Source organism: Vulpes vulpes, unplaced genomic scaffold (assembly GCF_048418805.1).
Source record: "Vulpes vulpes isolate BD-2025 unplaced genomic scaffold, VulVul3 u000000652, whole genome shotgun sequence".
In the NCBI taxonomy this organism is placed as follows: Eukaryota; Metazoa; Chordata; class Mammalia; order Carnivora; family Canidae; genus Vulpes; species Vulpes vulpes.
The window spans coordinates 2,967,757-2,983,921 of NW_027325771.1; the positions used below are offsets into that span (position 1 = coordinate 2,967,757).

At 41.1% G+C, this 16,165-nt stretch overlaps 1 protein-coding gene across 3 annotated transcripts in view; it reads right to left on the reverse strand.

Annotated features, from left to right (window-relative positions):
• Positions 1–4,260: 4,260 nt before the first annotated feature.
• The window catches only part of OCLN (occludin), a 55,551-nt gene continuing 43,646 nt past the window's right edge, over positions 4,261–16,165 (reverse strand). For all 3 annotated transcript variants that reach the window (XM_072745385.1, XM_072745384.1, XM_072745383.1), the window contains exons 6-9: positions 15,087–15,302; positions 10,828–10,999; positions 9,612–9,653; positions 4,261–7,163 (exon numbers count right to left, since the gene is read on the reverse strand). In XM_072745385.1, coding sequence (XP_072601486.1) covers positions 7,062–7,163; positions 9,612–9,653; positions 10,828–10,999; positions 15,087–15,302 — 532 coding nt within the window. In that variant the 3' untranslated portion in view covers positions 4,261–7,061. The remainder of the gene's footprint in view (positions 7,164–9,611; positions 9,654–10,827; positions 11,000–15,086; positions 15,303–16,165) is intronic.

Below are 16,165 nucleotides of genomic sequence, written 5' to 3' on the forward strand. Positions count from 1 at the left end.
GACGGGTGGGGTGATGGCTGCTGAAATGGGCGGTGGGGGGGAGGCTCTGAAGGGTGTAACAATGAGGGAGGATGGTGGTTGGGACCAGGGTAGTAGGGCAGAGCAGCCGGGGAGGAGGGTGGATCCCAGATCTGGTCGGTGGGCCAGATGCCTTTGAGGGAAAAGGATCCAAGACCCAGAAGCTTTCAGTGGAGCAACGGAAAGGTTAGAGCTGCACCTTCAAGAGGCTGAGGTGGGGTAAGAGGGGCTCAGTGTGGGGGGCAGGTTGGAGATGCTTGAGACCCCGACAGATCAAGAATTGCTCCTGTGCGTGCAAAGTGCAGTGCCTTAAAATAGGCTCTACTGATGTCAGCCTCGGTGGCTGGCTGAGGCGACCTCAAGGAAAAGCCAAAAACAAGAAGTGGAAAACCAGTCAGAGGCCCGCGGGCAATATTTTTGAACAAATACGACAGAAACCTAATGGATTCAGATGACCTAAGGGATTTTCCACCCATCTACATGGGAATGCATGAGGCTGAATTTTTACAGACTGATTATACCGCGTGACACATAATTGTATATCCGAGAACTGCTTGCAAGCACGTGTACCTGTTGCTACCTGTCGCCCCATTTTTGTGTATCTAATCCCCCCTGTGAAGCTAACTTTCAGAGCAGCTTGGAGCAGTATGAAATACTGTTTCCAGTAAGACAATAAATAATGCATTTACTAATCTACTTTGAAGTTGGGGTTTCTTTTGGGGGGGGTTGTGTTTTTGGTTTTTTGCAAATACACTAGCATTTCCCACACTTGAGAAATGGAGAGGCAAAGTGCATCCAGAGCATCAGGAAAAGGTTACATCTAGGAGAGGAAGGGCAAGAACTGGAGCTTCTTTACTTACTTCCCCATCAGCATAGGCTCCCCCTGTGTTGCCTTTATTGCTTTGTTGGTGCCCACATCTTCCTTTGTGTTCTGCTCCCTTCAAAAACATAAACACAAGCCATGCTGCCTAATACTGGAAAGAACAGACCTGGGTTTATTTTTTTTTAAGATTTTATTTATTTTTTCATAGAGACACGGAGAGAATGAGAGGCAGAGACACAGGCAGAGGGAGAAGCAGGCTCCACACAGAGAGCCCAACGTGGGACTCAATCCAGGGTCTCCAGGATCACGCCCTGGGCTGCAGGCGGCACTAAACCGCTGCGCCACCAGGGTTGCCCCAGACCTGGGTTTAAAAGAAATGTGTGGGAAATATCAGGAAGGGAGACAGAACATAGAGACTCCTAACTCTGGGAAATGAACTAGGGGTGGTGGAAGGGGAGGAGGGCGGGGGGTGGGGGTGAATGGGTGACGGGCACTGAGGGGGACACTTGACGGGATGAGCACTGGGTGTTATTCTGTATGTTGGTAAATTGAACACCAATAAAAATTAATTTATTAAAAAAATAAAATAAAATCAGGCCTTAAAAAAATAAAAAATAAAAAATAAAATAAAATCAGGCCTTGCCACACTAGCTGGGTGACCACAAGCAAGTTCCATGTACAATATGGGGATGCCTTCACCTACCCTACAGGGCTTGCACATTACATAGTGGCGACCCTGTTAGCAGCTAGTTTTCCTCCCCCACCCCAAGACAAAGGCCTTATTATTTTTTCGTGTTGTCCTTCAAAAGGAGAGTAATTGGGACACCTGGGTGGCTCAGCAATTTGGCGCCTGCCTTCAGCCCAGGGCGTGTTCCTGGAGTCCTGGGATCGAGTCCCGCATCGGGCTCCCTACATGGAGCCTGCTTCTCCCTCTGCCTGTTTCTCTGCCTCTTTCTCCGTGTCTCTCATGAATCAATAAAATCTTAAAAAAAAAAAAAAAGAGAGAGAGAGAAATTGGCATTGCTGATTCTTTCCCAATGCCAGTCATCTTTCATTTTTGCCCCCCCTACACCTTTGACTCTTCACAGGACTCACATTTTCTCCTTACCTGTTCTACTTTCCTGCTATCCTCCCTTTCTTCCACAAACTCTTTTTCCTTTTTCTTTTTCTCCATTCTGGTTGGCCATCCTGTTCCAAGACAGGATGCATTCCCATGGGACAGCTAGCTACAACCCCAAGCCCCAAGTATGTATCTTGTGTATCTTCACTATCCATCAGTCTGGGAAGGCTTTTTTTAATTAAACATTTTATTTTTATATTATGTAGGCTCCACAACCCAATGTGGGGCATGAACTCAGGACCCAGAGATCAAAAGTCCCATGTTGTACCGACTGAGCCAGCCAGGCACCCGGAGGGAAGGCCTTTTTTTTCTTTTTAATGAAAAACCAGGGAAAGGACAGAAGTCCCCAGTAAAGTGTATTTGTGGAGGCTGAATTGTTCAAACTCACAACTGTGAAGTTCACTCTCCTCTGTATAGATTTTAGTCATAGATCTTAAATAAGAGTGGCAACAAAGCAAAACATGCGTAACTCCATGGTAATCCCTTGCCATGACTAAGCCTGCCACAGTACTCTAATTGTGTACAAATTGGTAGAAGAAATGGATCAAACCAAGCCTAATGTTTTAACTAGTAGAACTAAGGGACAACTGTGAAAAATGAATGGAACTGTGTGCTCTTTGCCCGTGGGTATCTGGACACAGTCCCCAGGGTTAATAAATTGATGAAAAGCTCAGTGTTGCTAAACTGGAATTCAGGGGGCACAACTTTGGAGACTGGGAGAGATGAACCCACCTATTCCAATACCTTTAGATGAAACCTCAATCACTGCAGAGACTCACTGAAAACCTCCACCATTGCTCTTAACAGCATAGAATAATCCTCATTTTGATATGCCAAGCACTTGTTCATCGTCTCTCAAGTCAATGGTGCCAAACCTAAAATTAAAAAAAAAAAAAAAGGGATCCCTGGGTGGCGCAGCGGTTTGGCGCCTGCCTTTGGCCCAGGGCGCGATCCTGGAGACCCGGGATCGAATCCCACGTCGGGCTCCCAGTACATGGAGCCTGCTTCTCCCTCTGCCTATGTCTCTGCCTCTCTCTCTCTCTCTCTCTGTGACTATCATAAAAAATAAAAAAATAAAATAAAATTCAGATTATTAAAAAAAAAGAGAAGAAAACCTAGAATTTATACCCTAAACACTGCACCCAGCACAGACCAAGGACTGGGATGATACATAGACTCTTAAAACATAATTTGCTTTTTATTTTATTTTTATTTATTTATTTTTTCATAATTTGCTTTTTAAAAGCTTTTTCCAGTCTTGACATTCCAGCTTTGGGCAAGAGGCGTAACTGGCCACGTCTATTATTTTCTGACGAGGACTATTGTCCTAAGTTCTACATTAACTACCTTCAAAATAACTACGATACCAGGTACAAGTAGCTCCCACACAAATAAGTGAACTGCCAGATTTAGCAATCTGTCCAAGGTCACACAGCAAGTACCTGCCACAGGGCAAAGCAAAAGCAGGACAGCACATGCAGGGAAAAGCCAGCAGGTCCTGGGGCAGCAATTAGAAATCTTGGTGGGGGGGCGGACACACACATACACTCTGTGGTGGTCCTGCTCCCCCTCGCACCCCTGCAAATCATGGTTGTTTCCATGCTTTTCTCTAACTGCAAAATGGCACTCTTAACAGTGCTATCTAAAAACTACCCACACAGAAAAAAAAAATTTTAATAAAAAAAAATAATAAATAAAAACTACCCAGGTTAGGGATGTGTGGGTGGCTCAGCAGTTGGGTGTCTGCATTTGGTTCGGGGTGGGATCCCAGGGTCCCTGCAGGTAGCCTACTTCTCCCTCTGCCTGGATCTCTGCCACTCTGTGTCTTTCATGAATAAAATCTTAAAAAAAAAAAAAAAAAAAACTACCCAGGTTACTTGGGCATTTTTCTTCATAAAAACTGTTCCCATTAAAGGACATGAACAATAGGAAATGCAGGAGGAGAGATTCATCTATCCTTTCACAGAAGAGAAGTCACATTAGTGCAGAACCACAGGCTGCCAGGAGATTGGATCTCAATCCTGATATCTCCAGCTGAGCCTTTAGAAACGTCCAGATGAGATACGTCATATCTCAGTGATGAGGCAGAGAGGATGTCTCTGTGTCAGGAACTCTGAAAGCAACTGACAGCTGGAAAACCACAAATGGAGAACTCTTCTTCTGCTCCTACCCTTCTGTGCACATGCACACTCGTTCAGGTCTTTACATATATTTTCAGTATTTCATATGAAGCATTTTACATCAATTAAATGTACTTAAAATATGGTATTTTATTAATACCAGACAGAACAATCCCGTCTTACTTAATCCATGAATTTATTGATAGTTAACCTAGAGTGGGAGTACAGAATCTAATATTCCAACAGACCAAGATCCCAATCCTACTTTAATCATTTGCTACTGTGTGACAGACCAGTTCATCTAGCACATCCTCAGTTTTCCTGTTAAATGAACAGGAGAAATGATTACATGTCAACAGAATGTGATAAGGATTAAATAATTTCATATAAGTGTGTGTATACAATGTAACTTTTACTATAAATGCTAATAGACTTAAATCTATATCCAAAAATACAAGGCATATATGATAAAACTAACACCTGTTCTGAGGGGTGGACATATGTTTATAGGTTCCTATATTTAAGTTTCTTAAAATAGAAATTAAAATATTGATCTTACCTACTTTTTTTTAATTTTAAATATTTTATTTATTCATAGAGATGCTGAGAGAGAGAGAGTAGCAGAGACACAGGCAGAGGGAGAAGCAGGCTCCATGCAGAGAGCCTGACATGGGACTCGATCCAGGGTCTCTAGGATTATGCTCTGGGCTGCAGGCAGTGCTAAACTGCTGCACCACCAGGGCTGCCCCTGATCTTACCTAGTTTTAATGCAGAATCACCTACGAAAAAGAACCACACTCTGCAGTTAACCTTTATAAGCGGGACCACATGCTTTCAAAATGGAATTTCTGGAACAATCCTTCATAGTAGGAAGCTGAATGCGGACATAAGAATCTCAGGTCAGAGGGATCCCTGGGTGGCTCAGAGGTTTAGCACCTGCCTTTGGCCCAGGGTGTGATCCTGGAGTCCCGGGATCCAGTCCCACATCAGGCTCCCTGCATGGAGCAGGCTTCTCCCTCTGGCTGTGTCTCTGTCTCTCTCTCTCCTCTCTGTGTCTCTCATGAAAAAATAAATAAAACCTTTTTTTTTTTTTTTTTTTTTTTAAAGAATCTCAGGTCAGAGATGGAAAAGACCTCTGACATCTAACCTTAACCTTTTATTTTCCAAACCAGAAATCTGTGAGTGGTTCGCCAAAATTACATCCAGCTGATTAATCCCAAGTGGTCTTTAAGTACCACAGTTGAGAAATGATTTTGCTTTTTATTCAAAGTTCAATTTTATGACACAATTTTACAATGGAAATTCATGCTATTTGATTTTCTTCATTCAGCTGAATAGTTTTGTCAGAACACTGGCAAGCTTGCCGTTTTCATAATCCAAGTATGCTGACTTCCAAGAACAGAGAAATTTAGATGTTAGCGTACATAAACAAAGAGTTAGGTTGCTCGAGAGTCTTTACCATTTGTTGTGAATCCAAAAGTAGGAAAACTGCAAATGATTGCCTTTTGTAATATGTACAGCACATGGACAATTAAGAATTTCTTCAATTTGAAGAAATGAATCAATGTTATAATAGAAACATTTTAAGGTTTACCTTTGGAAAATGATTCAGACTTATATATAAAGAATTATATACTTAAATGTCTGAATTGTATACTAAAGATTATTTAAAGATTATTCTTCAAAATTTTTCACAAAACCAGTTCTAAACTGGGGTGATAATCACAATCAACTGGACTAGCTATCTGCCCACCACTATCAGCTCATTTTACTTTACTAATAAAAATTTAAACTAAAAAAAAGTGGTAAACCAAGGACACCATCTGAAATAATTTGACATTTTATGTTATTGCACTCTATTTCCAGACAAATCAGCCTTCTGATAACCAAAAGACTGGGAGATTTAGCAACAGCACCCAAAATAGTTGAAAACAATAACAGATAAAACTGAGTGTAATTTTCCAAAACTTAATATTAATAGCACTACTGATGTCAAATAGGTGTATGAAAGAAAGAAAACACCAGGTTTAATACCTTATAAAGTATGTACAGACCTTGAACATTGTTGTAAGATACAATTCAAGTCACAACTGAATTAGCGATGTCATCAAATACTCTGATATAATGAAAAAGTCTAGTTGGTTAAAAACAAAACAAAACAAAAATGCATGTAAACCATAAAAGATTACAAAGTACTTTAAAATACACAACAGAATTCTAACGAGGAGGTTTAAATTTTGATTCTTAATAGGTGAGCACATATTTACAATCTTTAAATTTCACAATTTGTTGTTTTTACATGATCTTTATTATCTGGATAACATAAAACAATAAAAAGTTCTTTTAACACCATTTACACACAGGAGGAAAAAAAAAAAAAACAATCAGCGGGGAGGTTGGTAGAAGGCAGTAGCCATAGTAAGTAACATATGGAAGGCCTGGGATTTTATTTGTGGACTCAAGTCACAAAACAGACTTAATAACCAAAATTGCAGGCCAGGAAACAGGCAGTTTCACTTCCGAGACTTCCCTGCAGAGACCTGGTTCCCTTACTTAAAAAAGGAATGGTGATAACAGTTCTGAAGGCAGAGTTCTGGCAGGAATGGAGAGATTACCTACGCGAACTAATGAGTGCACTTAGGTATTAAGGAAAGACTGCCCCAAGTGTGCAAGTTCACAGCACAAGTTCACCGTGGGACCTTCTTCCAAGGTCTAAAAACCTCCACCTATACTCAGTCCTTTAGCACAACAGCCAAAGTCTAAAGCACAGAATCCTTAATCAGGAGTGTTCAGCCCAGTTGATTATCAAAAGCTATGTGTAAAATGCTTCAATACTGATGATATTAAAGCTACCAAAACTTTGTAATGATCACAAAGATCTGGCCTCCTGGGTTCGAAATCCAAAGTCATTTTGCCTTCTGACAACGTCGCAGATATGTCAAATACTTCACAATCTCTCAAACTGTGTGGCATCTGCCTTCTATGTTTTCTGTCTATCATAGTCTCCAACCATCTTCTTGATGTGGGACAATTTGCTCTTCAACTGCTTGCAATAATTCCTCTTATTTTTGTAATCTGGAGACTAAAAAAAAAAGGAAGAAATAAATAAAGGTAAATTTAACAAAATAAAAACAAATATGGCAGTTTCTCTGGGCATATAGGCAGTTGATTCTTTTTTCAATGGAGTTGAATCATTATCTTCTTTTTTAGAAGTAGGTTCCACATGGAACATGGAGCCCAACATGGGGCTTGAACTCATGACCCTGAGATTAAGACCTGAGCTAAGAGTCAGATGCTTAACCAACTGAGCCACCCAGGCAACCCTGAATCATATCTTCTAACCTGAGTTTTACAAAGCATACACTTATTTCTAGTGATTTCTAAAGTGACCCAAAAAACTTACTGACCTTTTTGCTAACACATCATCTAAAAAAAAATCAGTAAAACACGGGTGCTTGGCCTGCTCAGTTGGTAGAGCATGTGACTCTTGGTCTTGAGGTTGTGGGTTCAAGCTCCACACTGATTGTAGAGATTACTTAAAAATAAAATCTTTAATAAAATTAGTAAAACAAAAACTGGTGATATTGGTTGACTTGGGAAACAATAAATGGGTAAATGGGGAACAAGACACTTTTTTTCTTTCCTTTTTGTTTTTTATTTTTTAAGTAATCTCTACAATCACTGTGAGGCTTGAACTCAAAACTCTGAGACCAAGACTCTCATGTTTTACCAACTAAGCCAGGCAGGTGCCCTACTGTATATTCTTTTTAAAGACTTTTTTTTTTTTTTTTTTTTTATTCATGAGAGACACAGAGAGAGAGAGAGAGAATGGCGGAGACACAGGCAGAGGGAGAAGCAGGCTCCATGCAGGGAGCCTGACGTGGGACTCGATCCCGGGTCCCCAGGATCAGGCCCTGGGCTGAAAGTGGTGCTAAACCGCTGAGCCACCCGGTTTAGCAGTGGGGCTGCCCCCCACTGTATGTACTTTTAAACTCTTGCATTGAAAATTATGGTTTTGTGATTTTTAAAAATGTTTATATAAAAATCTTTTAAAAACAAAGTTTTAGGGGCACCTGTGGTTCAAACAGTTGAGCATCTGCCTTTGGCTCAGGTCCTGATGCCAGGGTCCTGGGATTGAGTCCTGCATCATGGTCTCTGCTCAGTGAGGTGTCTGCTTCTCCCTTTGGCCCTCCCCGATCTTGTGCTCTTTCTCTCTCAATCTCTCATTCAAATAAATACAATCTTTAAAGAAAAAAAAGTTTTAAACCAAGAATGACTGATAATGAATGGCAAGCATTAACAAGGATATGGAGCAAAAGGAAACTACACAGCTCACTGGAAATATAAAGTGGCAAAGCAGGAGAGCTGTCTGACACTATGACACTACTTACCCAAGGTTAGACAGATACTTCCCAATGATCCTGAAATTTCACTCCCAAGTATACACCTAACAAACATGTGCACACGTACACAGACACTTAAAGCCGCATTAGTTGTAAAAGCCCTAATTTGAGGACAAACCAAACACTGACAAACAAAAGAATGGATAAATAAGTTACCTTTTATTCACAAAGCAAAAATAAATGAACCATAGCCACACAAAAAAATATGAATGGATATTCAGAAAGAGCAAAAGACATCACATATGGGGCACCCGGATGGTTGAGTCGGTTAAGCATCCGACTTTTGGTTTCAGCTCAAGTCATGATTGCAGGGTCCTGGGATCGAGCCCTTTGTTGAGCTCCAAGCTTAGCATGGAGTCTGCTTGTCCCTCTCCCACTGCCTCTGCCTCTTCCCCTGCTTTTTTGCACGCTCCCTCTTTCAAATAAATAAAATCGTTAAAAAAAAAAAAAGGAAATAAATGACACATGAAAAACCCATACTAGGGGCAGCTGGGTGGCTCAGTGGTTGAGAGGCTGCGTTTGGCTCAGGGTGTGATCTCAGGGTCCTGGGATCGAGTCCCACATCAGGTCCCCACAGGGAGCCTACTTCTCCCTCTACCTGTGTCTCTGTCTCTCTCTGTGTCTCTCATGAATAAATAAATAAAATCTTAAAAAAAAAATCCCTACTATATGATTCCATTTACATAAAGTTCAAAATAGGCAAACCTAATCTATGATGTTAGAAGTTGGGATGGGGGTTATCTGTGGGGAAAGGATAAATTGGGAGGAGGCAACAAGAGAGGGTTTCCAGGTACTCTAAGAAATACATTTCTTCATCTGAGTGCTAGGTATATGGTCGTTTGGTGAAAATCTGCCAAGTAGTAGCCTCGTGCAAGTTTCTGAATGTATAATTCAATTAAAAAAAAAAAAAAGCTTAAAAATTCAGCTACTGGTGGTAGCTGCAAACAACTGAAATTAAGGTTCTAGTTTCTGCTACCATTTTCACCATGCAGTTTTAGGGCCTTTTGTCATAGCCAGTGTTTGTGTGACAAGGTACCCGTACTCATAGTCATTCCAAAGGTTAAATAAAAAAACACATAACAGAAAAATTCTTCCTGAAGGGAATCTTACAGATCTGTGATACTTACTCCCTTAACTTGTTTCAGTCTATTGTATTCATCAGCAGCAGCCTATTAATGAGAAACACAATAGAACACGTTTAGCAGGGGCATTTTCTCTTTCAAAAGTAACATGCCTGAGGTTATATTTTGGGGCTAAAACTGCCAACAATGCCGCAAATAGAGGAAATTAAAATAATGAAGTCTTTAGGCTCTTAAAACTAGTACAGGCAGCAAGAGGGGCTGAAGGAAGCCAGCAAAGAGAAATGTATGACTTACACTTCCCATGCCATAGCTATTTGTTTTGCTGCCTCTCATCTCTCCCCAGGCTGGTGCATGTGCCATGCCGACACCAGAGAGACCTTCTGTAAGGCACAGCGCTCATCTGGTTATACCCCATTAAGATTATGAAACTGGTCTGAGCTTCCTAGTAACTAACTTACTATATACATTAACTTATATATACTAACATACACACCCACTAAAATATATACATATTTATCATTTATATATTAATCACATACATATTTACCATATTATATACATGCTAATATAGCACGTATATATAAAATAATTTGACCAACAAAATAAAGTAGCAGATTATAACCCAAAGTATAAAACAGACGTCTACTGAGTCAATAGTGACATATATGAATGATTAAGATAAACAGGAGGAACGGACCAATTTCTCATGCACAAGAATTCTAAATAATGTATGTGAGTACAATGCCTTTAAAGAGCTGAAGCATAATTCCCCACTCCTTAAGTGACTTTTTTCCCGAAGAGTATAGTATAGAAAGGGATTAAAAAGAGTAACATTCACGGAAAAACATTACTTCAGCCAAGAGGGGGAAAAAAACAACCACCACCATAAACTCATATTTGTTGACAACCAAGTGACAATATTTACAGTAGTTTATTTTTCTGTACACAATCCTATAATGTGTAATATCTTACAGAAACAATGACCTGTTTAAAAATAGAAAAGTAATATAGCTTTTTTTTTTTTGTAAGTAGGAAGGGATATATGTACATAGCCTGTTGTTTTGTACTTGTTAACTACATCAGTGCACTCTTCAATTTGGAAAGACTTTCACATCTAAGATTGGATTCCAGTTATTATTCAATGAAACCAATTTGAGAGTGACCAGCAAAATTTAAATCAACAATAGAAAGGACATGATATCGTCATAGATTAAATCATATCATATCATATGTAATATATAATTGTCAGGTTTGAATTTACCATGTACTCTTCACTTTCTTCTCTATAGTCATCCAATTCTTTATCCAGGCGAGAGAGTTCTTTATTGATCTCATCAAGTTCTGCTTGTAAGCTCTTGTATTCCTGCAGGCCAGTGTCAAAATTTCTCTTGTAGAGTTGTCTTTGTTGATCTGAAGTGATAGGTGGATATTCCCTAAAAATTGAGTTAGAAAATGACTACTTAGGACTCTGGCAGACATAAAATCCAGTGTTTAATCATCAAAGAAAATGAGCTCTTGGGATATAGAAAATGACATTCTCCCGTTTCTGTTGCATACAGGTAGAGGGAAGGTGGGATGAAAATAAGTTTTCTCTTAAGAATGATTATATTTGGGATGCCTGAGTGGCTCAGGGGTTGAGCGTCTGCCTTTGGCTCAGGTCGTGATCCCAGGGTCCTGGGATCGAGTCCCACATCAGGCTCCCTGCTCAGCAGAGAGCCTGCTTCTCCCTCTGCCTGTGTCTCTGCCTCTCTCTCTGTGTCTCTCATGAATAAAAAAGTAAAATCATTTAAAAAAAATTATTATACTTTAGGGGGACCTGGGTGGCTCAGTCAGTTGAGCATCCAACTCTTAATTTTGGCTCCAATCATGATCTCAGGGTTGTGAGATCAAACCCCTTCTGGAACCATGCTTAGCAGAGTCTGCTTAAGATCCTCTCTCATTCCTTCTGCTCCTCCCCCTTGCTCATACGGTCCGTCTCTCTCTCAAAAAAAAAAAAAAATTATACTTTATACATCACTGCTTATGGTTTTAAAAATACTATGCTTGGGGGAGGAGGAAGGGCACCTGAGCAGTCCAGTCAGTTGAGCAGCCACCGGTTGATTTTTGGCTCAGGTTCTCATGATCTCAGGGTCCTGTGATGGAGCCCTGTCACAGCTCCACAATCAACGGAGAGTCTGCTTGAAATTATCTCACTCTGCCCCACCCCCAATCCGTATATACACAGTCTAAAATAAATTAATCTTAAAAAACTAAAATAAGGGCAGCCCCAGTGGCGCAGCGGTTTAGCGCCGCCTGCAGCCCGGGGTGTGATCCTGGAGACCCAGGATCGAGTCCCGCATCGGGCTTCCTGCATGGAGTCTGCTTCTCCCTCTGCCTGTGTGTCTGCCTCTCTCCTCGCTCTCTCTGAATGAATAAATAAATAAATCTTAAAAAAAAAAGAAATAAAAATAATAATAAATAAAATAAATTAATCTTTAAAAATAAATACTATGCTTAAATGATTTTTAGAAATAAAATGGAAGGGGCACCTCAAGTGGCTCAGTTAAGTGTCTGCCTTCAGCTCAGGTCATGATCTCAGGGTCCTGGATTGAGATCTGAATAAGGCTCCTGCTCTGAGTGGGGAGCCTGCTTCCCCCTCTCCCTCTGCTGCTCCCCCTGCTTGTGCTGTCTCTAATAAATAAATAAGGTCTTCAAAAACAAAGAAAACTGAAAATCATTTATGAAACTTAAGGTCCAAGTCATAGGAACTCATTCTGAATATACAACACCACACGATAATAGAATATTTATATTTCAAGTCTTAAAACTGGAATTCTGGAACACAAAGTACATTTTCATCATTGCAGGGAAGAACAGCTACTGACAGCTGGTTGCCTTCCGCTACCAAATACAGTTTTTAGATTTTTAAAAAATTGATCTTGTTTCCTGAGCAGAAATAGTTTAAGTCCTTTGATTATAAAAGTAGACTTTAGGGACACCTGGGTGGCTCAGCGGTTTGGTGCCTGCCTTCGGCCCAGTGTGTGATCCTGGAGACCCGGGATCGAGACCCATGTCAGGCTCTGTGTGTGGACCTGCCTCTCTCTCTCTGCCTGTGTCTCTGCCTCTCTCTCTCTCTGTATCTCTCATGAATAAATAAATAAAATCTTTAAAAAAATAAAATAAAAGTAGACTTTAAAATGTACATGTACATAAAAAAATAAAATAAAAATAAAACGTACACGTACAAAAATATATGCTCATTGTACAAATAATATGGCAATACATTAAATTGAAAAAAGCCCTTTTACTCAGCCATTAGAAATGACAAATACCCACCATTTGCTTCAACGTGGATGGAACTGGGGGGTATTATGCTGAGTGAAGTAAGTCAGTTGGAGAAGGACAAACATTATATGTTCTCATTCATTTGGGGAATATAAATAATAGTGAAAGGGAATATATGGGAAGGGAGAAGAAATGTGTGGGAAATATCAGGAAGGGAGACAAAACATAAAGACTCCTAACTCTGGGAAACAAACTAGGGGTGGTGGAAGGGGAGGAGGGCGGGGGGTGGGGGTGAATGGGTGACGGGAACTGAGGGGTGCACTTGACGGGATGAGCACTGGGTGTTATTCTGTATGTTGGTAAATTGAACACCAATAAAAAATAAATTTATTATAAAAAAATAAAACAAACATTACCTTCAAAAAGAAAAAAGAAAAAAGCCCTCAAATTCTGTATAATTTGTATCTCTCAACATACTAGCTATTCTTTACAGATCACGGTGAGGCTATTACCTAATAATCCACTGAAAATAATACTCTGAATTGTTTCATAGGACTAATGAACTTTATAGCAAGATGGAATTTCAATTTTTACATCTAAATTGGCTTAATATCTTCATTTTACAAAGGGAAGAAATGAAATGATTTGCTCAAAGAGAAATATGAATCAGGTTTTTTTTTTTCTTCCATGATACAAGAAAATATTTTATAGCTAGATGGCTGAACGTGGCCAAGAACTTTTTTTCTTTTTTTTTTTTTGCAAGTTTAGTTATATTTAAGTGTGTGTCAGAGGGGCAGAGGGCAAGAATCTCAAACAGGCTCCCCATTGAACAGGGAGCCCCGTGTGAAGCTCGATCTCGTGACCTGAGTCAAAACCAACAGTCAGAAGCTTAACCGACTGAGCTACTCAGGTGTCCGTGGCTGAGAATTCCTGTGGGAAGAGGGGAAAGTGAGGTATGAGAACCACCAATGAGGAGATTTCAAACTATACTATGCCACTCGTCCCTCCAAACACCCTGAGAAGCAATGTTTTGATTAATCACCATTTACACTGCAAATGTTTCTGATTGGTATTCCATTTCTCAGAATACTTGGGCATAAAAGGGCTGGCTACATATCACACAGGAGTATAGTTTGGTGATGATGAATTATAACTCGACCACAACCTTGGCCAGAACTCGAAATTATTAACTTAATTGTTTAGAAAATTATTTGCCAAAGTCTCCCGGATTAAACATTTTATTTTATTTTATTTTATTTTATTTTATTTTATTTATTTTATTATCTTATTTATTTTATTTTATTTTATTATTATTTTTAAGATTTTATTTATGTACTTGACAAAGAGAGAGCATGCGCACGCACAAGCAGGGGGAGCAGCAGAGGGCCCAACACAGGCCTTGATCCCAGGACCTGAGCTGAAGGCAGACACAACCAACTGGGCCACGCCGGCGCCCCTGGATTAAACTTTTAAAAGGATCTCTGGTCTCATCGTGAAACCTTAACTTAAAAGTAAATGCCAAAACAAAGCCATAGCACTGCTCTGGGAATTTTATAATCAGTAACAGAAGTTCCTCTACACTGGCATCTTATTTATTTGGAAGACCGTTCTTGGGTGCCTACTGGTATGAGTAAAAGCACTGGTGAAGTTCATCGGTCATTTTGTGGAAGACGCTCGAAGTATCCTTAAGACATAGTCACAGCCAAACATATCCCCTCCACGTCAGTCTTTATTTCAAAAGAGTACTACGGAAAAAAACCTAACCAAAAATTATCTCCAGGGGCGCCTGAGAGGCTCAGTCAATTAAGCATCTGCCTTTGGCTCAGGGCCTGGGATTGATCCCCATGTGGGGTGCCCAGCTCAGGGGGAGTCTGCTTCTCCCTCTCCCTCTCCCCTTGCTTATGCTCTTTCTGTCTGTCTCTCTGGAAATGAATAAAAATATCTAGGACACTGGGGTGGCTCAGATGGTTGAGCGTCTGCCTTTGGCTCAGGTCATGATCTCAGAGTCCTGGGATCGAGCTCTGCATCGGCCTTCGGGTTCATGGGGAGTCTGCTTCTCCCTCTGCCTGCTGCTTTCCCTGCTTGGGTTCTCTCTCGCTCTCGCTCTCTCTCTCTTTCTGACAAATAATTTTTTTAAAATATTGAAAAAAAAAATCCTCCCCAGTCCTGGTTTTCAAAATGACACCATACCCCCCGACCCCAGCTGAGCCAGCAAGCGTTGGCCCAGGGCGGCTCCAGCACGAGGCCCCCCACTACCTGATCCAGTCCTCCTCCAGCTCGTCACACGACTCGCCGCCTGTCGTGTAGTCTGTCTCATAGTGGTCCTGCTCCAGCCTCTTGGGCCTTCCCGCTCTTCCTTTCGAGAGGGCCCTCTTCGAAGGTGGCTCCAAGTGCCCGCTGCTGCTGTAGCGAGGCTGCCTGAAGTCATCCGCAGGGGAGGTGGCGGGCAGCTCCTGCACCACTTCGGGGACCCTAGCGAAACAGCAATCAGATTTCAGGGACCACGGGGTATGCTGCAGCCGCTGGCCAGGGAGGGCAGAGTGAGCCCAGAGAGCAGCACAGGAAGCATGAGGAGACATCTAGGCCCTGGTGCTCTCACTCAGCAAGTTCAGGGACCCGACACACAGCATGTCCCTGTGTTCAGGCTGGCACCCACTCGAGTCCTCTAGGACATGCCACTAGCTTGAAGGTTCCAGGGTATGGGGAGCCCATTTGTAGAACCTTCTAAGCAAGACGGATCCAAGATGGGACTTTAGGAAGCCCAGGCTGATCTGGAGGAGGTGTTTACCTGACCTGGGCCAGGGACTGAACCCTCCAAAGGTGGTTGGGGAACAGAATGCTCAGGATTCTTTTCTACAGGTTCTTCCAGTTTCCTGGAATGCTGGGTGGTGAAGACAAATACCTGTACCCGTCTACCTTCAGAAGCTAGTTCTCAGAGATAAGCATTTTAAGTATTAATTTTTAGACTCCTCTACATCAATTTTCAAGATACAAGCTTGGAAAACTAAAATATTAAACATTTAAACGACTGCTTTTGCTAATCCTATGGCCATGCAGACCGAATGGCATGGAAGGATTACCATGAGACTTATTTTCCTAGTGTAATTACTTAATATTGCATCAGATTTTTCATTGCATATGTTTCTGCCACAAGCATGAAAATGAAGCCAAACACGGAATGTGGCAACTGTAAAGTACTTCTGAGTAACAGTGACGCACAGCTTAACTTTCCTTGGTCGCAGAGCTAAAGAAGAGCAATGAAAGGAAGGCAAAGGACACGCCCGAGACTGTCCAACATCAGCCTTGCTACTCAAACCAACTATTAAAAAACGTGT